At 32.5% G+C, this 26347-nt stretch overlaps 4 protein-coding genes across 4 annotated transcripts; 2 read left to right on the top strand and 2 right to left on the bottom strand.

Moving 5' to 3' along the window:
- Positions 1-498: 498 nt before the first annotated feature.
- LOC124834460 (uncharacterized) lies at positions 499-4837 on the bottom strand. Its single transcript, XM_047309157.2, has 8 exons — positions 3657-4837; positions 2627-2994; positions 2171-2420; positions 1821-1986; positions 1622-1724; positions 1379-1507; positions 1023-1241; positions 499-937 (listed from the first exon to the last, which is right to left on the bottom strand). The coding sequence occupies exons 1-8, from the start codon at positions 3889-3891 to the stop codon at positions 656-658; spliced, it is 1752 nt and encodes a 583-aa protein (XP_047165113.1). The 5' UTR covers positions 3892-4837; the 3' UTR covers positions 499-655.
- A 5907-nt stretch (positions 4838-10744) lies between these two features.
- LOC124834467 (plasmodesmata-located protein 2-like) lies at positions 10745-11664 on the bottom strand. Its single transcript, XM_047309166.2, has 2 exons — positions 10950-11664; positions 10745-10872 (listed from the first exon to the last, which is right to left on the bottom strand). Exons 1-2 carry the CDS (start codon positions 11662-11664, stop codon positions 10745-10747), a joined length of 843 nt encoding a protein of 280 aa, XP_047165122.1.
- A 1751-nt stretch (positions 11665-13415) lies between these two features.
- LOC124834466 (Calcium-dependent lipid-binding (CaLB domain) family protein) lies at positions 13416-15005 on the top strand. Its single transcript, XM_047309165.2, has one exon. It carries the CDS (start codon positions 13608-13610, stop codon positions 14763-14765), a length of 1158 nt encoding a protein of 385 aa, XP_047165121.1. The 5' UTR covers positions 13416-13607; the 3' UTR covers positions 14766-15005.
- Positions 15006-22379: 7374 nt separating this feature from the next.
- LOC124834455 (hypothetical protein At1g04090) lies at positions 22380-25920 on the top strand. Its single transcript, XM_047309150.2, has 2 exons — positions 22380-22742; positions 24038-25920. The coding sequence occupies exons 1-2, from the start codon at positions 22637-22639 to the stop codon at positions 25606-25608; spliced, it is 1677 nt and encodes a 558-aa protein (XP_047165106.2). The 5' UTR covers positions 22380-22636; the 3' UTR covers positions 25609-25920.
- Positions 25921-26347: the final 427 nt, after the last annotated feature.

Here is a 26347-nt window from a genome sequence, read left to right as displayed (position 1 = left end):
AAAGTATTATGTGTATATATTCTGTGAGCACTTCTTTCTATTGTATCAATTTTCTGTACGAGATGTAAACGATAGCATGCACATCATACTTTTATTAAAGAGCATACAAAAATTCTTATTTAAGTTTTCTACTCCAAGTATGCATAACAATTTCTTTTTTTGGAACGAATATGAATATGAACGAAAAAAAGAAAACTCATACACAAAGTTCAGATATAGTTTTTGATAAATTTTCAGAAGTATGCTATATTTCATAATTTTAGGACTTTCACGAGTTAAACTGAATAAGGTATTTAATATATATTGGTGCTGAATATGTGACGTACTGGTTATAGAATTTGCATAGTATACATATTACTTGAAGTAGTCAGAATACAGACTCACTGTTTTTCCCTACTGGTAAAATTTGATGATGGAAATATTCCATACCGAACCGAGCCTTTTGACGATTACCTAGGAACTCCAAAACAAAAAAGAACGAGGCAAGAAATAACGTAATGGAAAAAGAAAGTGGAAGCATTTTGATTCTTTCTAACACCAGCATCATTTAGAGATCGTGTCGTTTTTATTCTTTGCATATATGTACAATAGTTATACATAGAAAGAATCAAATAGATATGGCAGGCAGTGATGATCTAATTTACAAACGTAACTCTTACCAAAATCTGTCTTTGTTGACAGTCAAGTACCCAGCCATTACCTTTCCGCCAGTATTTCTCATTCCATCTATAAGAAAGGACCAGCTAGAACCCAACGCCCCAACGTAAAAATCTGAGTCAGTGGCCATCAAGAAATTAACAAGTGGATAGTTTGTGCTGGTCTCCCTACCCAGGCTGGCTTCGTACTCAGCCATCGACATGTTACTCTTAACTTGGCGTCTTACCTTAGTGTAGTAAAAGTTCCAATGAGAATATTCTCTGGTTTTCTCAATCACTTCCTGAATCAAATTAGTCTTATAATGTCAGTGACTAACTACTATCATCCAAAAGACGAGTCCAAATAATTAGCAACAACTGTAATACCTGCATCTCAGTGGACAGCCAAATACTATTAAGGTGAGGGAAGTGTCTCCGAATCCGATCCGCAAGCTGCATGTATTCTTCAAACCCAACTACCTTCATTTCACATGCTTTGTCTCCCATTCTTACATGCATACTTAGAAGAGGCCTTGGGACCCATGGCTTCTGATTGGACCACACGTATTCATCAATATCACTAGACCTTGCCTTCGCACTATTTTCCTGAATAAATCAAACATTTTCATAAATACAATTCTATGAAAAATATAACACTACCATTGTGGTAAATTTTCTAACATGTCCTGCTTTTATTCTCCCATGTTTAGATGAAAAACATGATTAAGTAAAAAAGTTCCAACCTTTGGCCAATCCCCAGCAAGACTTTCAAGAACAACTGTTGCTGCTAATTTTCCAAAGCTAGCATGGCGTGCCTCATTCATTAAATTGCACGTGTATTCGGTTGGGAACCTCATCAGGTAACGTACTGCCTGAAAACAATATTTATGGTAACAAGATCAAATCATGAACCATTACTAAAATGAGGACTTAACATAACATAACATAACATAACATAACTCCTTTTTTACAAGTCTGACAGGTACCTGTGCTCTCCACCACCTTCTATCCATTTTTCTGTGAGAAGCTAACAAAGTTCCATTTAAATCAGTTGTGGGTTGCAGATAATTCCACGGAAGCCCCCATTTCCTTATGTTGACATTGAAAGAACAAAACTTCAATAAGTTGAGGCTCTCAGAACGGAAGAAATCATAAACATCTGATTGCAGTTGAGAGGTTGGTTACCTGGGAGTTGGTCCAGCCCATATATGCTTGCTTGTATAATTTTCCTTTGAGGTCACAATTCCCTTCCTCCACGCATCTTCACTTTTTATGAGTTCAAATGCACGCTGCCGACATTCCCGGGAGGTTTCAGGCAAGAAGTAACAACTCCAACTAGACCTGGAAGATCCTGCATATAAAAGAGTATCCACTTGTATTGTCATCATGTTCATATATAGGTTTCTTGTAATAATAAAAATAGTAAGATTTGAAGACTTTTGTGGAGAGCAGAAGTTCACATCGTACACTGGTTGTTACAACTGAAACAGATACCACAATGAGTAACGACATGTTTTTTTTTACAAGAAATTTACCTTTGCAGCCTCCATGGTGAGCTCTGTTGTAATAGTTAGTGACAAGGACTCTTCCTTCATTGATTGCAATAGCAAGAAGTCCTGTCATCCCAACAATCTGAGCCCCGATACCAAATCCAGGTAATCTCTCCCAGTCAGTAAGTAGGAACTTCACATCTGGGCTACTGCAGTTTAAGGGATGCTGATGGATCCAAAGGTCACGCTGCACTTTTCTGGTCATGGGATAGTTTTCTTCATCTGACCCTGCAATCTGCAAAAGCTTCTATATGAATAAACCTAACCACATTCCTCCCAACTTTTTAACCACCAACATTATAAATGTCACTTTAGCTTCTATATGCTGCTTTCAATGTATCAAGTAATGGTTTCAAACACCTACGCCAAACAAATCATGTTTGATGGTGAACTAGTTCATGGTGAATCCAAAAACACTACAGAAATAGTTTAAGAACGCACCCATGGAGGATAGGCCCCTTCGGATGCAGCCTCATGCCTAAGCTTTTGCATCTGCTCATTGAATGCAGCCACAGAAAATGTCTGCAAAGATCCCTTCCAAGTTGTCCATGGCGGGAAAACATCAGTTCCTGTACGCTTATCAAGATACTCATATAGCTCTGTTTTCACCTTGCAGTTTTCTAAATGAGGGGCATTGGGCAAACTTGACCCCTCTTTGCCACCACTTGTGGATTCATTCAACTCAGCACTCCAAGCTGAATAAAGCAATGAGACTCTCTCTTCGTTATCTCGCTCTCTGCTGCTTTTAGAATCCCATAATCTCTCAGTTTCCTTAAGCTTGAAATGGCAGTCCGAACGAGCAATCATGCCTAAGAAAACATAATTCACAGTTATTTCATTTGATATTTTCAACACAATCAATCGGATTGGTCACAGTATTACTACATCATTGGGATCGGTTCTTCGTATCTCGCTGTGCTGATACTGATTACAAGCATGCCATAATTCCAATGCTGATTACGCAAAAAACAACGTATGTACTGTGTAAAATATACAGTCCAAGTAAAAAATAATGGTTATTTGAGTATGCTTAACGTGAAGACACTAATTACTGATTAAAGTATCCTTTAAAGTTGCTTCGTGGCCAAGACTAACCCGTTTTCATCGAGTTCGCTTCAAGGATAAACGTCCTTGAATACATCAAACTTTAAAAAAGGTTGGGACTCGCAATAAACTCGGTTCTTTTTCTTCAAGAAAAGAAGAAACACAAAGAAGAAGTAAAACTGGTTCCTCCTCCCTCCTTTTTCTTCTGTGTTTAAAGTTTTCAATTAAATACGGCGATTCTTCACAACCCAGTTTTAAAGTTTCTGGAATACTCAATGTTCTATCTACAAAGCAATAGTTATATGATAACAGAGGTAGATGATGACCCTGCATCCACTACCCCACTTCGGTAAAACAAAGAAAAAAAAAAAACAAGAATGAACAAGAAATGTTGCAAATCAAAGAAAGGAGAAGGAAATTGACTTACTGATGTCGTTAGAAAAAGTTGAATTCCCTGATGAATTAGCCATTGACATGGTTGAAAACAAAATGGGACCAAACTGAAAGGTACCAAAGGAAGTCAAAGCAGCCAAGAACAGAGAGGTGAGGCACACTCCACAGAGAAATCCCACCACACAAATTTGGCAAGGAAACGAGCTTCCCATTTGCAAGGCTTTCTGCGAAACCACTCTCTCAATAGACTTCTGATTCAGTGGCTCCATTTCACTTTCCTCAACGATTCTTTCTTTCTTTATTCAAAAAGCTTCTTCCCCGGCAACACTTTTCCTCACGTACTACCACAACAACACCAACTCGTGACACTGATCCACAGTTACCTTCTTCAACTTGTGAGCCCTTCAACCACTTCAGGGAAAGAGAAAATTAAAGGAAAAACACACAATTATTTGCACCTGTCTCCTTAAGCACTTTTGTGGGACCACCCTTGTAAATCTTACAACCGCAAAATTAATGCAAAGTTTCCATAGGATTTAACAAAGCTACCCTCGTAAACAAACTCATGAAAAGACGCAGAAACACATAAAAAGAAATCAGCGTATCATCATAGATTCTTCAGCAGCCAGAATAGCGTCATAAAATTTTAAAAAAAAGTTGTAGCCCACATATTCTCTTATACAATACAATCATCGTATCACAACTACACAAATAGCACAGAGAAAGTGACGGGCTAATAAATTAAGCTGAAAGCAGAGAAGGGTCTAACCTAACCCAACCGAATTATTAGAAGCTATGAGAAAAACATATAATTGGAAAAACTGTAAAAAAAAACAAAGTGTTTGGAAAGTGTGGCAATGACGATTGCTAATTACTATGACTGATTGTGAAAAGACATGCGAATGCAAGGTCGAGAGAAAAAGCATTAGGAGATAAACAAACACATGTGATGAAAACGACAAAAGTTGCAATCGGGGAGAAGATAAGAATATGTGGCATCAGCTTTAGCAGAAGCACTCAGAAACAGTGACACGGATTTTTACCTGAACTCCGCGCGTGTTTGAAAATCTATCTATAATATATTAATAGTTACAACTTAGAAGTGATAAACATAAATTTGGAAAAGGTGAAAAGGATATGACATTTTTGGGAAGGTGAAGAACAAAAGACAGAGACATTAAGTGGAGGACAGTTTGAGAATCGTGAAGGGGAACAGTGAAGTGTTGGTGTCTGATGCTACCAATGGAAAAGGATCAAATTCTGGTGTAGTTGCCACATATGTTCTTCATTCTTCTCCATCTTTGTGGTCCCCTCTTCCTTCTTTTTCAATTGTAATCTTTGGGTTAGTAGGTTCCTTAATTTGAAGTAGAAATTTTCAATTTTTATACCCAAAAGAAAGGAATAAATGCACCTGCATGACTTGAAACTATGATGATGAAGATGAAAAAAACACGCCACCAAGAACTTTCCAATTTCATTCTATAGAATACTATGATGTTTCTTCTCTTTGTTAATACAATAGTAAACAAACGACATATAATTAGGTTGGAGATGATGACATTGTTAATGCTACCATTGCATGCATGTACTTTACTTCATTGTTACCTTTATATTTGGTTAATCTTAAATTATTATGTATGGTTAGCATATGACTTCAAATTAATTTTAGTAACACCATTTATGCTATGGTGCATAAAGAAACTTGTATTAATTGAAATTGGACCTTTTAACTATATATGAAAATAGGTTCGTTATAAATATTTTTACTGGAGATTATTCAAAGCTTGCATTTAAGACTATTTATTAAGTGAGAATAAAGATTTACTCATTCAGTAGTGGTTTAAATTAATTAAGATAAAAAAAGCGGAAACGAGCTGGCTGTGCATGTGCATCGTTTTCTTTTCCTTCATAATTAATTTCAGCCATTTTTTTAAGTCAATTTCAACACATTCTGTTTAAGCACTATTCTTCTGCTTTTAACTAGTAGGTATTTTGAAGACGGTTAGTTTATCTTTTGGAAAAAAAAAAGTCAGTTATAGTCCTAGTATGGGGAAAAAATCGGGATAAAAATGTACCGATACTTAATATACATTAAAATAAAAAGCTAAAAATTATAATAACAAATTAACTTAAAATTATACTAGAGATTAAAAAAAATTGTGAAAAAAATTAAATGACTATTACGAACAAACAGAGAGAGTACAAAACTATTAAATAAATAGTATAGCAAATCATTACACAATAATAAAAAGTAACAGTAAACTTTCATCTATTTCTAATATTAAATATTCTTTTAATTTAAGATATTTAGGACACGTCTAATACAACAATTCATAGAGGCCACATTAATGATTATTAAAAATTATTCTGAAGTTTGCTTCGATGAATATTTTAAAAAAATTCCAACCACTTTACACTTTTTTATAAAAAGAAATATTTTAAATTTAAATTAAATTATTGTACATAGTCATCGGAGACTAGAAGTGAGTATTTGAACATGTGGTAAAAATTCTAATGACCTTTTATGATTCTTAGTTACTAAACAGACAAGAATTATTCATTTATAAAATATTTTTTAACGCTCAAATCAAGAAAAAAATTTATATTTTTTGAAAAAAAAATAATATAAGATAATTGTAAATATTTTATAATAAAATATTATGTGCATTTATAGGATTTTTGAGTCTTATGCCTATGTGATAAAATAGATAATATTGAAGTTAATATCAAACAATATCAATACAATAACAACTTAAGATATATATGATAATTAATATAATAATCATAATACTTTACTTAACACATCAAATATTTTGTAAATATATGGTATTAAAAAATATCATAATGTAATTAAACTATTGAGATTTGGTCACATATATTGTTAATATATGAATATTTGCACCAACAAATATATCTTGAAATATCTTCCAACCACTTTAGGTCAGTAAATATATTATGGACCTTGTTATACTGTATCACTTGACATATTTGTTTGATGTACATAAGTCTCTAAGTTTGGAAGTTTGATTATCGTAAAGAGAATGCTTGTTGCAATTGTAACTAACCATTTGGTCAAGTTTTGGCCAACTTTTTGTTTACAACTGGATGGGCTGTTTGGTCGAACAGTTTGTGGTGATTTTTCACTTTATAGATAGATTGGTCATTTGGTCGAGTTGTGGATGGTCGTCTTCGACCATGAATGTTGTTTTTAATACTTTGAATTATTTACTTGGGCAAGATCTGAATTTGTTTATCTAAACAAGCTTTTGTCATTGATTTAGGCAAAATTTATGTGTTATGCCAACTTAAACAAACTTGGGGTATCATCTAAACATGTTTTTTTATGCTATGATTTAAGTAAGCTAAAATATTGTCTAAGTGAGCTTAACTTATATTATCTTTCACGAATGTTGGGTTTGTGGGTTTAACTTATATTACCGTTTAGATAACTTAGATGCCACATTTGTGGGTTTATGTTATTATCTAAATAATTCATATACCACATTTGTGAACCTATGTTATCGTTCAAATATGTATTATATTTGCAAATTTATCTTAGATTATCATTTAGATAACTCAAATATCACGTTTTTAAACTCATCTTACCATCTAGAAAATAGCAGTATATATATTATTTTTGTTCATTTTTGTATTTATATTTATATAATTTAATTTTTGATACTATCTATTACAGCTTCATTCTTCGTCTTCAAAATTTAACTATTTTGTAAATAGTTATTCAGTGCATTTAAAACCAAGTTTTCATTAAAAGAACTATATTAATGGAATATAAATATAATGAATATTTTTAATGCTAATAAATTATTTAAATCAACTAAAGCTTAAAAAGACTATAGTTTTAGTGAATTTTAAATTCTAATATTATTTTAAAACACTCCATTTATTATATCTATTACACAGTGCAGAGTTTGTACTGGTAAAAAAGAGTGCCTGAAGCAGATGATTTATAATGAACCTCAATATACAATAGTCATTTTATATACAAGTTTAATAATAGTATTTTTATATGTGCATTGTAAAATATATTTTGAAATATAACTAAAAATTATGATAAATAACAACTTTAATAGACAAATATCATGATATTTAAGATAAATACTGATTATGAAGAGAAGAATATTGTGTGGATAAAAAAAGTGAAGTTAGAAAAGTAAGTAGGAAGCAGCTACAAACAGTGGCTCTGTGGAATGGGTTGGTTGTAGAGGCATGTCACATGTCACGTGTCACGTGTCACTGTTTTCAAATAATTGTCACTCATTGGACACGTGGCCCAATCATAAAATGAGATAGATGTGTGTTTTTCTTTCGCCTTTTTTTTTATAGTACCGATGAATTCCTTCGTAAGCAGATGAACACTTTAATCAAACTTAATTAAATGCCACCTTTTGTTGACTTCTTCACACATCTCTCTTTGATCTTAAATAAAATTAATAATTGTGTAAAAGGTTACTTTTTAAAAAATTCATTCGGTGTAACTAAAAATCTCTAACGGCTTATTTCTAGCTAAAAAGGCTCTAAAATTTAATATTTTCTTTTTTTAATTCTTTTTTCTTCTGGGTTCTGGCTATTCAATGTATTTTTTTTTTCTGTTGTACTTGTATGGTAAGAAGGATCATGTACACTGCTATCCCTGCCCAACCCAAATTTCTTCTTATTTATTTAAATAGAAATTGGCCTATTCAGAATTCAAAATAAATTAAACAAATTTGAATTAAGTCAACCTTCTAATATAATATATAAAATTCTAACATAACATAATATGTGGTTAGATAGTAGAGTAAAATAATATTTACATAATTCTAGGGTATAGTGCATAATAAGAATAAGTGAAAAGAAAATAAATAAGGAAGTGGTATAGGGTAGTACATATGTTTGGCGTCAAGCTTCTAATTTGAAATTTTCATAAATCAATTATTTAATTAAATTCAAATCCTTATAAATTTGGAAATTTTTAAATTTTTAAAAAAAATTGCAGTCTATTAACTGAATTATTATGTGACTGTTAAATGGATAAAATGGTTATTACTTTATTTCATCATGTTGTTTAGTTGTTTAATTTTATAATTTTAATAAAGTTATAAGATTATAAGACGGTAAAGTCATAAAATTATACATCAAGATAACTAGATAAGATGAGAAAACAAGATAACAGTTATATTATCAATTTAATTATTATTACTCAATTAAGACAAAATGAAATAAAAAGGACTCAATCGAAAAATATAATTTCTATTAATATCCAATAAATTATAAAATTTTATAAAAAATTTCAATTAAAAGTTTTTAAATTTATTAAAAATTTAAAATTTTAATTAATCTGAGTTTATAATAGTTAAAAGTCTTTGATTAAATTAGATAATAAATTAGTAAATATAAAAAATATATCATGATTGCATAAATTTATCATATGAATATTATTTTTTATTATTTTAAATAAAATTATATTATTACGTAATTATAATTTTCAATATTTAATATAATTAAAGTCTTATTAAAAATATATTTTTTCTATGTATGTTTTAAAATTTGTCTATACTTTTATGTTTCTTATAATTTATTTTATCCAAATTAGTTCGTTTAAAAAGTTTTAGTCATTTTCAAAATTATTTTTTATTTATCAATATGAATTACTGTTACATTAATTTTTTCACAATTTTTATTGTGTGTAATTTTTATACATCATTTCATTTTGTAATATTATTTTTCTTAATTTAAATTGTATAAAATTAAAATAGAACTCAGCAAATATTAAAAATCGTGGAGTAATTAATTATTTCAATAAAATACAAAAAATACCTAACAATAACTAAAACAAACTAAAAGTATTGAAATATAAATATAATAAAATTTAAGTAAATTAAAAATGATAAATTAGATAAAATAATTAATAATTTATAATTTAAGAATTCACAAAGTAAAATTATTTTAAATAAGTTATTAAATATTTATTTTTATGGTAGTCAGACTAATAATTTATAAATCAGTTAAGAAATTAATAAATAATTTACACTGTGTTTGGATTCCTCTTTCTACTACTCTTAAAGTACAAAAGAGAGTAAGGAAATAAAAGTTATATTGTATTGTGAGACAGATTTCTGAATGGATTTTCTGTTCTAAATTGTGAGACAGATTTCTGATTATTGTTCATGTTCATTTTCAACTATTTGAGGGCAAAAGAATAAGTAAATTTATGAGATGCGCCATTTTCCCAATCTCGCTCGAGGTGGAACAATTTGGGAATCAGTTTTGGGGAGATAACTGATAATGTGACTTGACAAAAAAAAATCGATTATGAATGAGATGAAACCGATTTCATGTTATTGAAATTTTTAAACAGATTATAAACACTTTTCACCAAGATTATCATGCTCGAGAGAAGAATTTTTACATACACATTGTAATTTGGCGAAGGAAATAAAGGTGCACATTACTTGAAGCTGAAGTTTTGGCTAGTGTATTGGTGGTGAGCTACATTATAATACAGATAGGAGAAAAGGTATTTAATTTCTTATTTTTGTATATTCTTTCCCCATCTCATTTACGAGGGCTTTCTCTCATTTGTTTCCCCTTATAAATATAAATTTAAGTTCTTTAATATTAATGAAAAAACAAATATTTAATAAAAATTAAAGTACATTTATATATTTAAATTAATTTTATAAAATAAAATACTTTAAAAAAAATCTTCACTTTTTTAAAGAATTAATTTACTTACATGTTATTTCAACCATGATGATTGCGCACTATGGTATTCAATTCATTATCACGAGGGACTTAACTCAACTAATTTTAATAAATTGATTGATTATATTTATTGATTCGATCTATTTTACAATATTTACACCCAGTTTGCAGGAGTGAAGCTAAAAAAGTTTATAAAATTGAAAAATCATTTAAGAAAAGGTTTATACGATCAAAATATGAAAAGTCTCATAGACTAACACCAACTCCGAAGTATTTTTTTTTAAGTTAAAAATTCAATTAAAATATGAAAATAAAAAAATTACTTAAAAAAATAATTATACACATGAAAACATTTATTCAATCCAAATTTAAACTTATTATAAATAAATTTAAGTTAGACTTAGGTCAAGTCACTCTCTATTCATATTCGTCTTTTCTAAACCGAGACTTAAGCATCGACATTAAAGCAAAAGCCACAAACACAGCAACGGCCCCTCCAACAATTATCGCTGCCAATCTTTCCGTGTTGCCATTTCTTCTTGCTCCTGTATTCATAATTTTCATATATAACTAATAATTTTGTAATGAAAATAGAAGACTTTGGTTCTTGTTAAACAGTTACCTGGGACAGAGTTACCAAAAATGTCGTAGCTTATGAAACACCTGTCAAGATATATTTGTGCCGAAAGTGAACTACCACATTCTTCCTTTCCAACCAGCACTGCATCGTTCACGCAACTGCTACAGTCACAAGTCTCTAAAGCTCCTTCACACTGCGCCATTATTTTCACCCATTTATAATTCATCGAGTAGAACCCATTACTGTTCAGAATCCCACTTTCCAGTGTCGCAAAAGCCTCCTCCATCACTTCTTTGAACTCGGCATACTCCACAGCAGCTTTCCCACACTCTTTGTGAAGCAAGCTGTTACTTCTAGATTCACCGGCTGTTTCCTCAGTCTCGTAGTGAAAGTAGCAACCGTCAAGTTGCACCCGTGCTGATATGGAATCACTGCACAAGGTGTTTGACATCTGAGGCAGTAAGTTCACGCAGCTGAAACATTCTTCTTTGCTGATATCATCTCTGCATTGGAAAAGGCCTGAGATGGCTCTGTCATCATCAACGGCTTCGGTGGTTCTGAAGAACTTGTGTTGGGACGATTGTGCAATGAGTTGTTGGAACAGAGAGTTTAGTGTTAGAGATAATTGGTGGTTGTTGAACGTTTGGGTTGCACAGGTTTTGTAGACTAATGTGGTGTAATCGGAAAGTGGGTTGGAAGAAGGTAGGAAGAGGAAGAAAGTGAGAGTGAGGAGAATGGTGGAGTGGGAAACGGTCATTTCGGAAGTGATTTTGAGACAGTGATTTGGAGAAAGTATGTATAGGTGTGGGGGTTGGGATTTTGGTTTGTTTTTTCATTCCTAATCCTATCTACCGAATAAACTGAGAAACAATGCAACAATCGGTTCATTTTACTTTAAACCTTGTGTTACAAGTTATTCTATATATGCATTGAGCATGCCTACGTATTTCAGGTTAGAAATTTGAAGTTTGCTTGGTATGAAGTTGGTGCAAGTTTACTTTAAATTGTGGCATGTAACTAACGTGGTGCTCGAACTATTTTTGTTGGTGTTTACAATAAAACATGTGTATTTTATTAGAAAGTGTGAAAATATGTCAAACAATGGGCAGCTTAGTCGTTTGTTTAATCCTTAATTTTATCTTTGATTTGCTAGTTGCTTGAATCACGTCACGCAACAATGAATATCTAACAAAGAAAGTTTTTCTGATATATAAACAAAAAATAATGAAGAAAGTTGGCAATTTATGTTGTAAAAAGGAAAATAGGTGAACTACATCCCATTTTGATGGAAGTGAATCCTAAAATATACAAGAATTATTTTCCATTTCATTTTTATTATTTTAAAAAAGAAAATGTTTCTTATAAGAATTTTTTATTGTATGTGAGCAATTTTGTTAGAGTGTGTATGAGATCTCCCTTAACATATGAATCTTTAATATTGTAGACTTATTGTAATATGTCTGGCTTGCAAGTATGCTTTCCAAGAGAATGTTAGGACCGTTTTTTGCTCTTCTAAGTTTGTATGGTTTTTGCTCTTTTAAGCTTTACAACAAATATTAAGGAAGGTATGTTTAAGATAAAAAAAGTTGAATAAATTTTTAATTGTAATTGAGATGGATTGTAAACCAAACCATAGATTAGATACATATGGATGCATCGGTACATAAATTATGTTGGAAAGAGCACAAGACTTCAATTATTTATGATTTTCTGACGAGTCAACTGAAAAAACCCTTAGAGTAAATTTAAATTGTATGGTTGAAATTGACTTATCCAACTGAAAATGTTGAAGCTATCATTATTTATTATGTTTAAGAAAACTATATTTTAACAGATGCCGAATTTTTATATTTATTTGATATTATTTTTTATCTTCTAAAAATATAAAAAAATATTTTCTTATAATTATTTTATTTTTATAATATGTGTCAAATCAATATAAACTTATGTCATTTTATCATTTTTTATGTAGTTAATATTTAAATAATTTCTTAAAGGTTGTTAAAACAATTAAAGTTATATTAATGTATTTTATGTATTTGAGAAAGTGCACTGAATTAACTGTTGAATGATGACTCATGACTGAATGACCATTTACTATTCTAAGACCCTCTTAATTTTATTTGCTTAAGATGTAATTGAGAGATGATTTATCTTAATTGTAAGATCTTTTAATTTAACTCAATGATGGTAGCCAAGTAAATTTAACTCTCTAGAGAGAAAAATATAAAATTGACGCTCATTGAAGGATCACATCTTACTCACGAGCGATACAATGTGAATAAAGCTTCTCTCATTAAAAATAAAAATCGATTTTTCACTTTCTTTTTATTTGATTTTTTGAATTTAAATTAGAAATTTGTTTCAGTAATTAGTTATAAATTTATTTTTTTTCCAGCCCATATATTTTCTACATTCTATTGTTGGGAGAAGTACAGGATGGGTGATGTCTGGAAGAAGTGCTTAGAAGGAATGTGTCTCAAGAGCCAAAATCGTGGGATGTGGTGAGCGGCCAAATATAAATGGTTAAAAGGGTGGAATAGTTTTCATTCCATCGGAAGAGAAGGAACGAAGGGCATCGGTCGTTGATCGGAGAGAGAGATTAGACGCTGGGGTTGGGGGAGAACCAGCTCCCCCACCATCGATCGTCACCCCAACACAAGTATATATTAATTGTTCCGATTCCCAACCACACCAACAATGTCTATGTTAGCTGCCCCATTCCAGCTCCTGGAAGTAAACATCATATCCGCACAAGACCTCGCACCCGTTGCCAAATCCATCAAAGCCTACGCAGTTGCATGGCTTGACCCAGAACGCAAGCTCACAACCCAAATAGACCCCGATGGCCACAACAACCCCACCTGGAACGAGAAATTCGTTTTCCGCATTGACGAAGAATTCCTCTACGATCAAGACTCCGTCGTCATGATCGAAATCTACGCCTCCGCATGGCTCCGCGACATTCTCATAGGCACCGTCGGCGTCCTCGTTTCCAACCTCTTGCCACGTTCCACCAACCGCAAATCCAAGATTCGCTTCATCGCATTGCAGGTTCGTCGCCCCTCGGGTCGCCCCCAAGGGATTCTCAACATCGGGGTCAACCTTGTTGACCCCACCCGGAGGAGCATGCCCATGTATTCGGAACTCGGATCCTCCACCGGGGACTGGGACACGGACCCCAAGAAGCAGAAACCGCAGCCGAACCAGACGCCGACGAACGAATTCAACAGTTCCAATTGCAAGCTCTTGACGCTGCAGCGCTCCGCGAGCGAGAAGAACGACTCCACCATAAACGATTACACGTACAACAGTTATCCGAAGGGTGGTTACGACGGTGATGAAGATGGTTCTGAGCTTGGGATGCCGACAACGAAGAAAGGGATGATTATGAACTTAAACGGGTCGCTGTGTTCGGACGTGGGGCCCTCGCCATCGGTGGTGGCGACGGCAATCGCGAAGGGGCTGTACCCGTTGCCGATGATGGCGCCGCGGAAGCAGGGGAACTTGGTGCTGGAAGGGTGGCCGGGGAAGGAGCAAGAAGCGGAAGAGGTGAACAAGAGGATTGATAGGTGGCAGTCGATGGAGCGTGGTGGGGTAGCAGTTTACGATCACCTAGGGAAGAATGAGAAGAAGGTGAAGCATAACGTTCCGAAGGGGAAAGGTCAGAATCATAGACGGGGTGAGTCGAATGGAGGGCTGTTCTCGTGTTTTGGGACGGCGATGGGTTGTGAGTTTTCGATAACTTGTGGAGGGGGTCACGGCAGCCGAAAGAAGAGGCACAGTGATGGCAGTGGTGGCAGCAAGGCTCATCTCACTCCAGCGTCTGAACTCACCTACGATGAATCCTATATTTGATGCATGGCCTTGTCGCGCGAGAAGTGAAAGTGGAGGTGGGAGGAATCCATTTAAGTTTTAATGGACGACATTCATAGTTTGGATTTAGAAGTAGAAGGAGTGTTGTCTTTCTAGCCTCCTCTCTCCTCCCTTTCATCGTTTTCAAACTGCTTTCTTTCTCCGCTGACAACACTTCCATTATGTAAATTTACGTTCTTCGTTATAATGAAACTTACACCTACGGAGTTCCATGCTTCATTTTGTATATATCTTAGGGCCTCACATTCTATTACCCTCACCACTTTCAAGATTATACAGTATACAGTCATTATGCAGAAGAAAACAGATCAAACAAGGACTCCTCAGACCTTACACAAAGACACTGAATAAACATAAAAAACAACCATCATAATTAGTATTTACAGCGCTAGATATTTACAGGTAAAATTTCTGGTAAGGTTTCTAAAAATACCGAAAAATAATAATATTTGAAGTGGCTTAAGGATCCAAGCCCACCAAAAAAAATAAAAAAATCAACTCTTAAACAATGAGACTATTAAGCGTGTAAGAATATAAGGGGTAGATGTCATAAACATTTAAATTAATCTTTAAATGGTTAAATGTCATAAAATAGCCATCTTAAAATATGTCCTGTACACTGCTTATGTAAATTACGTGTTATTGAGTTATTTTGATTTGAGATGAGATGTAATAAAAGATATTTTTATCTTTTATGCATTTAAAGTAGAGCTGTTAAAACGGATAATCCGGCCCGACCCAACCGACCTACCACGGATTGGTCACTTAGTGAGCCAACCCAACCCGGCTCATTTATTAGCGAGCCGAAAAAATTTAACCCGACCCGACCCACCACGGGTTGGTGGGTTAAACGGGTTGGCTCATTGGTTCATTAATTAACTTCTTTTTCACTCTCTTCTTCTGAGATTGTAGTGATTGGAATGCTAAGAACATCACAAGCCATCTTAGACAAGTTTGGATAACGATCTTGACGATCCCTCCAATAACTTAATACATCCAACTTATAAAAAACTGTATCAAGATTCCCTTCATCTAAATAAAGATCTAAGTAAAACTTTTGGAAAGACTCTTTGTTGTTAAGTAAAGGTTGTGTGTTTTGAATAATTAATTTAATTAATTTGATTTCAATAAAAAAATAGAATTTGAATAATTAATTTAATTAAAAAAAATTAGGTGGGTTGGTGAGCCAACCCGACCCATCAAGGGTTCAACCTGTGTGAGCCGGGTCAAAATTGGCTCGCATAAAAAATTTTACATTTTTTTTCAACCCAACCCGACTCAAATCCGTGGCGAGCCGGGTTGGCTCACGAGTTTCAACCCATTTTGACGGCACTAATTTAAAGAGTATTTTATGACGTGTTAATGGATAAATGAGTCAATTTCATAGTGATATATATATATATATATATATATATATATATATATATATATATATATATATATATATATATAAGAATCTGATCATAATTTATCTCTTAATGATAATCGATGCAAACATTAACTACTCGATAGTAGCAGTTGTTACATTAACTACACATTAATTCTGCTCAACTGTTGTTGGAACCGAACCGCTATGAAATTCTTTTCTACGCTTGGGCCATTCGGTCATTTAAGACCAATATGCTAACATTCATGATCGATTAATTGTAAGCCCACAGTAACAAAATATATATATATATATATACTTCTCTCTTGAGTGTTTATAATCCATGAAATATTATACTAACAAACTTTCACATGATATATAATATTAGGTTAAGATTGGTATGGTTAAAATCCAAAATCAATTTAGAGTATTTCTCTGTACACCTCTAATATTTTTTTCCTATATCTTAATTTTCTTTAAATTTCAAAACTATTTATTACAATTCAAAAAATCTTATATATTCATTCTTTTTTTTTCTCATCGAATTTCATATATTTTAAAAAAATTTAAAAATATAATTTATTTCAAAATTGGATGAAAATTTTTCCAAAAATTTAAATGAATTTCAATGTTAAATTTCAAAACTATTTGTTAGAAACTTTTTTTTCAATAAATTTCAAAATCGATTGATAACAAATTTTTTTAACAAATTTCGAAATCATTAAAGAAAACTAATCTTAGATTATTTTCTGAATTAAAAGTGCAAAAAAAAAAAAATTGAGTGTTTCTTCCTATACCTTACATATCTCATTCTGCACTTCCTTGGTTTTTAATTTTTTCAACTGTCCTTGTCAGAAGAGCATAATCTTTGGCTGTTTTATTTTAATTTGATCCATTCTAAAAAACTCATTCTCTCTTGCCGCATTTCATACCAAACCCTACACCTCCTTTCTTCTTTCATCGAGTGTTGCCTTCCCTCCTTCCCTCCTCCCTTATCAGATCTCATAGATTGTATGATAGTTGAAGTGTGGTTGATGTTTGTGTTGTTGTTAAGTGTTGTGTGCTAATTATGATGCATTTATGGGATTGTATTGTGGATGATATGTCCTAGGGACGAAGGATTTGTAACAGGGACGAAGGGTGAAGACCTTAACCACACTTGCGGTTGTGGTCCCGTCTCAGTTGAAAGTTTGGTTTAGAGTATGTCGCATTTGAAAGTGCGGTTGAGCAGCTCTGCAGTTGGAAATGCGGTTGATGACTGCTGCAGTTGGAATCCATTGAGGTTATTGTTGCAATATTTACTTTTTAAGCTATTATGATTAGTGCTACTCACCTACTGAGTTGTAATTTATAGATATTCTAATTTGTTTGGATTATAAGTGAGAAACAAGCGAAACATAGGAAAGGTAAAATGAAATCGAAGTTGAGTAAAAAATTATTTTATTGTACATAAATAAGAAGAAAATGAACGGTGTGTCTTTTCTTGTTATATTAATTAATTTTTTTTAATAAGAATTGAAACTCTCTCTTTTTCTCTATTGCTGCTTAAGAATTTTTTTATTCGTATGAAAATATATAATTTTTTAGAGATTTATGTCAATTCGAGGAAAATCGGAAATACATTTTCAATAGTGAATCGAACAGAAATAATTTACTTATTATTATCCGCGTAAAAAGTACTGAAAACAAATAGTAAATTTTGTTATATTTTCTTTTATTTTAGATGTAGGAATAACATCGAGGGCTTGTCTGAATTCCTTATCACCTCTGGTATTAAAATTGTTATCTTAAGCAATTCTATTCTTTGTTAATTTCTTATTAAAAACTCAAAATTTGGTTTGGTGAAAGATGTTTCAAAACTTAAAAAAATAGAAACAGACAACTCATCATCAGTTCCTTTTATGATTTTCACCCTCTTCAAATCGCACTTTTGCCTTGCTCTATCAGATTGCAGTCAAGAATTTATGTTTATAGATTTCAAAAGCTAAATAAAGTGATTGAAAATGGAACTCAAACACAACATAAAATGGTTGAAGTTGCTGTCTCAAGGACAACAAGGACAAAGAAAAAGTCACACGTAAAGTGGTGTTTTGAGCAGAAGTTCTGCCTAACATCTGATCTACATTGATCGTGGTAATTAAATCTTGTTAATTTACAGTGGCACAATCATTTCTTCAACGTTCAAATCTAGTAATTTGACTAATGATAAAGCGCCTTTGATTATGTTTAGGGACTTGCGGTGTCGAATGCGATGAAGAACTTGTTGTTTTTTTAAGGGTCTGCCGTGATGCTTTGGAAGACAAGGATGACTTCAACTAGAGCTGGCTTGAGACACCATGAACTGGGTCACAGTCCTTGTCGTGCACGTGTCTGCGGCTAGACTTGTCAGTCTCAGCTTCGGGTCTGGAAATCTCAAAATTGATTTTGGTTTAGGTTTTTGTTTGATTAGAATGCTGGTAAACCCAGTACATGAATGTTAAAGTGGTGAAAGACTTTGAAATATATAAGGACAGATCACCGATAAGAAGGGTTTCACTGTCAGGCTTCTCTTCAAAACTCCAAAACTTCAAACCAAAAAATGGATGCATAATATATATAAAAAATAACACCCGAACTTGGTTCGGTTGAGAGCCGCCGAACTTTGAAGTGCGGCGGTCGAAGCAGCACTGCATAACCGGCGCCTGAACGCCGGTGCACTCTTAACGAAATTTCTAACGCCAATTAGGGGTTCTAGTGTTTACGTACTAACCTCGTCAATTACTTCAAACCAATGAATCTGTTGTAGCATATTTCTCTTCCAAGAACCACTACCAATCGATCATGATAACCACCATTAATGTATTGCTACCTTCCAGGATATAACCTCTCACAAACAAAACTCAATGAAACAAAAAAGAAATAGAACAATGAAGAAATGAGATGGGATGCATGCAGAGGTTATAGTACAGGATTAAGGATGATTGGTGGTTGAAAAATAATTAAATTATCATTACACTTTTTCAAATTTTATTAGATGAAGAGCAAAAATGTAAATTGAGAGGTTCAATGAGACCGATGAAGTGCAGGAGAGCAACACTAAAAAAACATTTTGAACTGCAGAGAAAAACAACCATCGATTACATGGAACTAAAATGCTCTTGCTTTACCCATACAATCTACCGTATCGGCTACTTAATGTAGTCAGTTAAATTATTCAGCCATTGTTTCGCCATTATTATCTTTCTTCTTAAATCGACTTTTTATCCATGAATTATTTTATTTTTTATAAACATTTAATAGTACATTAACCAAATTTAACTAAAAATTAGTATACGTCTAATATTAGTAAGACTATCGCGTTTTGATAATAACAAATATTAATTTTTTTTAATAAATATTGTTATAAATATTCTAAGTAAAAAAGTAATCGACTACTGTTATAATTAATACACTTATCAATATATTATGTTAATAACTGAATAATGTATTAATAAGGAATTATAATCGTTTAATTTTAGAAATTAAATATTAAATATATAACCGAAGTTTAACAGGAATTGAAATTCTACGTTCGCGGATCTAACAAGACCAAAAGTGAATTTATGTGCTTATTTATCATATTATTTATTTTTACCATTTTTTTCCTTTTATTATTTTTCTTACTAAAAAAATGTTCAAATATAACTCTTATATACACAGCACAAATCAAACACAAATAATAACATATCAAAAGGAAATTTTTCCTCCTTCACCCCATGTTTTTTAAAATTTCAATCATTCCCAAATTATATCAAGCCGCTAATATAGTTGTAAACATCACATTATTTGACTCAAGCTCCTTTCATAGATTCGGAGTTTAAGGGTCATAAGAAATGAATAAAACAGGAATAAGAAGAAACACATTTGTATCAATTTGAATAAATAATAAATTTCCCAGTGTGTAATTCGGAATGTATTTATAAATCTGAAAATACATTTTAAATTACTATTAATTCAAATATATCCAGAATTATATAATTTAGAGTATTTTTGGATTCAATAATATATTTTGAATTATACCATTCGAAATGCATACTTTTTTAAAAATATATTTTGGAATGTATAATAATAAAAACTATATAATCGGAAATGTATTTCAAACATTTTTATTAAGAATAAAATGATTATTTCACCACATCTGTTACTGGAAGAAAACATGGGGTGCCGGAAGAAATTCCCAACATCAAAAGTTACCCGAGCCCAAATCTACAAAGTAAACAAATCAAGCAAACCCATATTTATTATTAAGTGTCCAATAAATAAAAAAAGGACGAAAGAATGCTAAATAAAAATATAAAAATAATCATAATGGGTGATTACACCTTCTTTTTGTTAATTTAAAGTTGAAGAATTAATTTAATCGTGGTTTGACGTGGACTCTGACAGAATTTTGCTCTCTTCATTGGTCAAATGCCGCCACTGCAGCCTCTTATATTTGAATTATGAATTCCCAAGGCTCAAATTCAGTCAAAAAATTTTCTCTCTTTAATTTGGAGTTATGAAGATATTTTTGTATGTACTTTAAAAAATCGTCCACATATATCTTATAATAAATAGGTGGTAGTAAACATATATAATGGAATTATTTAGTGTGTAAGAATTAAAATAGTAAATAAAAACTATAGAATTATAAAAATAAATAAATTAAAAGATAAATATTTTAAACTTATTTATCCTTCCGCTACCACGTCGTATTAGAAAAATAATTATATGAGAGTTAGATTCACAATTTTAACAAGAACTTCCAAGTCATGATTTTCCTCTGTTAAATTCATCGTCTGGTGAAAAAAAAAAATAGAGCAATAGGAGCATTGATACCCAGCCAAATTGATAGGAACAAAATTTTCTTTCACGATTTTAACGTGCGATTTACATCTACTTCACATTTTACAAAAGGTACAACTAATATATATATATATATATATATATATATATATATATATATTATTTTCACTCGTGGTACAAGTATAATATACTTGCTTTATTAATTATTATTAAATGTAGTAATGTTCACATGGTAATGGATAAACATTATAATATAAAATAATTAACCCTAGACCCTATCCCAATATTTTATTAAATGCATCCTTCTAAGTTTCTACTATCATCTACATTGCAATTGGCATGACAAGACACAATAGATAAACACAATCTAATGTACTATTTTATTTATTTATTTTCTTGCATATATCGCCCAAAAGGATTAATACAAAATAAGTGCCTTATCTCATCAAATTACTTGCCACGGAATATTCTCCCTTCCTATTATTAGATTCCAAATTGATCAAACTTTATTTTTTTTTTCAACTTTCAAATTTTACTAAAAAATAAAATAGCAAAAAGAAATTATAAAAGAAAAAGAAAATCTAGATATTTATCCAAGTGTCCATATTTTGCTCCTTAGTCGCAATAAACAATAGCATTTTAAGCGCGTAAGAGACACTCTCCTGTTTGATTATACATTTGAATATTGATTTTTACAGGTTCCAAGATTATAAGTGATTTAAAACAATGATTATCAAAATATGCTTAAGATTGTTCAGTGTAACTCAATACCTTGATACAATCATTAGTCTGAATATCATGCATCGATATTATATAAGACGAGGAAAAACCACATAAAACCTCTTTCTCTTTTTCTGTTTTCAAAATTTCCATTTCAGAATGGTAATTGTTGAAAGAGTAAATTATTATTAAAAAAAAACATGTATAGTACGTAGAAATATATTAGTTTTCGTATAAAATTTTTAATATATTGAAAATATGGTTAATACTTTAAATTAATTCAACTAACTCAAACAAACTAACCTATAATTATGCTCTAAATTAATTTTTATTTTAATCTTTAGTCTATTGTCTTGTTGTACATATCCCTGAAGGTGAAATAAATAAATAGGAAGAGAAAATTGGAATATACATACACTAAACTAACCTTACACCATAAGTAGTGTAGAAAGATTTAACATATGCTTGTGGAGTATGCTAATAAATGAAAAGATGAAGAAAGAGAGAAATATGTCTTAATCCACAACAACAAACCTAATAATTGCATATTGAAGCAACGCATAGCACAAGCGTGTCTGGAACACCCACGAGGTGGCGAGTGAACATTGTTTACGCAAAGTCTGTTATTTATATTTTATGTCGTAACAACCAAATACTTTTTTTTTTCCTTTCATTGTGGATTAATTAATTTACAGGTTTGGAGAAACACCGAACTCTGACCTTTCAAATTAAAAGACAACCTCAAAAACCTGGAAACTAATCTAAAGTTAAAGCAGAACATAATCTCTAGAAGAAGAAGGAGAGAAGAGAGAAGAGGAGAGAAAGTTTAAAGCTTTCTCCTTTGCTATTCTTTGAACAATCTTCTTCTCTCTCTCTTCTTGGACTCCTTTGAAGGCAAGAAAAGAAAGAAAAGCATTCTCTTTTTGTGGGAGGGGTCTCTGAAGAATACTTGTCTCTCTTAGTGATGTTTGGGTGCAAGAGTTTACTATGCTGGGACTCTGTCCCTGAATTCACTGACCCTGATCCACTTCCCTTCTCTCTGCCTTCACCCCTTCCTCAATGGCCACAAGGTATGTATGTCCTTAGCATTGACTTTCTCAACAAGCTTTTCTCTTCTTCTTCTGAATTTCATTCATGAGTTTCCTTTTTTCGCCCCTCTTTCTATAGAGTTAATGGGTTTGGAACTTTCTGTTTTAATCGCACCAGAATCTAAACTTCATACCTACTGTATCATTTGAAAAACAGTTTTTGTCTGTTAATTTGCTGAGTTATTTATAAACCACAGTTTTAGGAAGGTGCGATTTTTTATTTTTGGAGGAGGGGTGGGGTTCAAAAGGTGCAGAATTTTAGTAAACTACAGAGGTGATTGGATCAGAATTGAGATTTGTTGCTATTTATACGTCCTTTTCTTTCATCAATCATCTTGCACTATATTCTGAAACAATTATTTGTTTGAATATAAGTGCTAAAGAATTTATGCCCTTTCTATTGACGACTTGAGGACTCAGTAGATAAACTTATCCAAAAACTCTTACAGCAGGGGAAAAGAAGAAGATAAAAAAAAAGAAGAAAGTTTCTCTATAAACTAATGATCAAAGTTTCTACAAAATTGCTCGTTTATAAGTTAATTTAAGATATAGAGAAATTATTTATTTTCTTCTACTTCAAGTATTTTTGCAGGCGTATCCTCACACATCCTTAAATTGCATCATCTTTAGTAAATTGACAACTTTGTTGAGAAAATCCGATGTCATAACCTACGGAAATAAAAAAAAAAATAAAATTGTCACAGTTGTCATTAATTTGACTGCACATATTCCATCAGTATGAACACAGAGAGATGCCTTGTTTTACTTTGTTTATATATAAATTTTGTTTGCAACTGAAGCGGCCATGAATTCTATGATTGTCTTATTAATCATCTTCCATCACTTATTGCTTCACTTCAAAAGTTCTTTTGAAAGATCTTGTTTTTTTAAGGGGGGTAATAGGTTCATGATGTTACCCTTTTTGCAACACTCCTACTGGAATTTCGTATCTTATGAATTCAAACTAAATGTTGTGAAGCTTATTGATGGATATTTGCTTTCCTTTTGAGAATTGAACAGTATCAATTCATTACTGCCGAACTTTGAGTGGTACTTACAGTTATCCAAATCTTCCATTCATGCAATGCTAAGCTTAGGTTTTACTTTTGCTTGATACTTATGCAATTGTGCATCAAGTAAGCATCTTTATTGAAGACATGATAATTGAATTATTTCTGTCGATGAGCTTTTAATTCTGTTTGGTTCTAACTATCCGATCTTCTCTGGCTATGCTGTCAAATATTTGTGGCTTCAATACCTGTGAATGATCTGGTTAGGTGGTAGTTTTGCAAGTGGAAGAATATGCCTCGGAGAAATAGAAGTTTTAAAAGCAGACAAGCTTGAGAAGGTCTGGAGATGCACAACTTTGCGTGGGAAATCGTTGGGTTTCACATTTTATAGACCTTTGGAAATTCCAGAAGGCTTTTTTTGCCTTGGTCACTACTGCCAGTCTAATGACCAACCATTGAGAGGATATGTTCTTGTGGCACGGGAAACTAATGCCTCAGTGTTAGAATTTCCTGCTCTAGAAAAACCACTTGGCTACTCATTGATATGGAGCATTGATTCACATGATGAATGTGTTTACTTTTGGCTGCCAAACCCTCCAACTGGTTACAAAGCCATGGGCATAGTGGTTACTAGCAGTCCTAATGAACCTGAAGTTGAAGAAGTTAGATGCATGCGAGCTGATCTCACCGAAACTTGTGAGACTTCTGATCTATTACTGACTATAAAGTCAAAATATGCAAAAAATGTATTTCAGGTTTGGAATACAGAACCCTGTGATAGGGGTATGTTAGCTAGAGGTGTGTCTGTTGGGACATTCTTCTGTGGTAGTGCCTATTTTGATTCTGAACAAGTGGTGGATATTGCGTGCCTGAAAAATCTTGATTCTTCCTTGCACGCAATGCCAAATCAGAACCAGATTCATGCACTAATTCAGCATTATGGTCCCACCGTGTACTTTCATCCTGATGAGAAGTACTTGCCATCATCAGTGCAATGGTTTTTCAAGAATGGTGCAGTTTTGTATACTGCAGGCAGTAGCAAGGGTAAAGCTATAGAGTATGGGGGCTCAAATTTACCCAGTGGAGGAACTAGTGATGGTGCCTTTTGGATTGACTTGCCTACTGATGAAGATGCAAGAAACAATCTAAAGAAGGGAAACATAGAGAGTGCAGAACTATATGTTCATGTAAAACCGGCCTTGGGAGGAGCCTTTACTGATATTGTGATGTGGGTTTTTTGCCCCTTCAATGGACCTGCAACCCTTAAAGTGGCACTTATGAACATTGAGATGGGGAAGGTAGGTGAACATGTAGGTGACTGGGAGCACTTCACCCTTCGTATAAGCAACTTCAGTGGAGAACTATGGTCTGTATTCTTCTCTCAGCATAGTGGAGGTCAATGGGTAAATGCATTTGATCTGGAATTTATCAAGGGAAATAAGCCTATTGTTTATTCATCAAAAGATGGGCATGCTAGTTTCCCTCATTCTGGGACTTACCTTCAAGGACCATCCAAACTAGGAATAGGAGTACGCAATGACGCAGCTAAAAGCAAATTTATTGTGGATTCAAGCATCAAATATGAGGTTGTTGCAGCTGAGTATCTCGGTGAAGGAGTGATCACAGAACCATGTTGGTTGCAGTATATGAGAGAGTGGGGTCCTACAATTGTATACGATTCACGTTCTGAGATAGACAAGATAATAGATATGCTTCCACTATTTGTTAGATTTTCTGTGGAGAACTTATTTGAACTATTTCCAACAGAGCTTTATGGTGAGGAGGGGCCAACAGGTCCAAAGGAGAAGGATAATTGGCTAGGAGATGAATATTGCTAGTTCTATTTCAGGCTACCATTTTTTGCTGTTTTACTTTGCCACTCTTGATCTTCAAGCTGTGTTTTTTCCTCAGTGTCTTCAAATCCTGGTAATAGTATATGTGTTGATTGTGCCACTGCGGGAGTGAGTTGTAAAGGGGGTGTACCATACATAGTAGCAACTTATCAAGTTATGAGATTCTATGATGTTTTTATTGCTTAAAAGAATATACATACATAGCCACACAAAAATTGTGAGAAGAATGACAGCAATGTACATTCTGATACACTCTTTATTTGATGAATCAGAAAGTGTGTTTATAGTTTTCTTAAACCATGAACATGTACAAACCTAGAGTTTCTCTTATTGTTTTGTATGATATTCTTGTCGCCCATGTTTATATGAAAATTTAGCTAGTTTTTGGAATAGATACGACAATCTGCTCAATATGTTTTTAACTGTCTCTGTCGTAAAATAAATAAGTTTACCATTGAAAGAGTGTGGTGGGAAATCGAATGCTAAATTTAATCTCTTTGAAAAACAATCTTTTTAACCTTATTTTTACAGTGAATTCGGGTTCTTGGTGCTCAATCTCTAACCTCTGTTTTAGTAATTATAAAATTAAGTCAGACTTTAGTTATCTAGGGATATAAATTTACACAAAAAATAGTAAAACTAAAATTGTAAGAAATTTTAATTTTTAAAATTATCTTTTCTATTATACAAAGAAGATTATTCTTTTATTTACATTTTCTTTTTT

This window comes from Vigna umbellata, chromosome 8 (genome assembly GCF_029865625.1).
Source record: "Vigna umbellata cultivar VRB3 chromosome 8, Vumbellata_1.0, whole genome shotgun sequence".
NCBI lineage: Eukaryota > Viridiplantae > Streptophyta > Magnoliopsida > Fabales > Fabaceae > Vigna > Vigna umbellata.
This window is presented reverse-complemented; position numbering and strand designations above follow the sequence as displayed.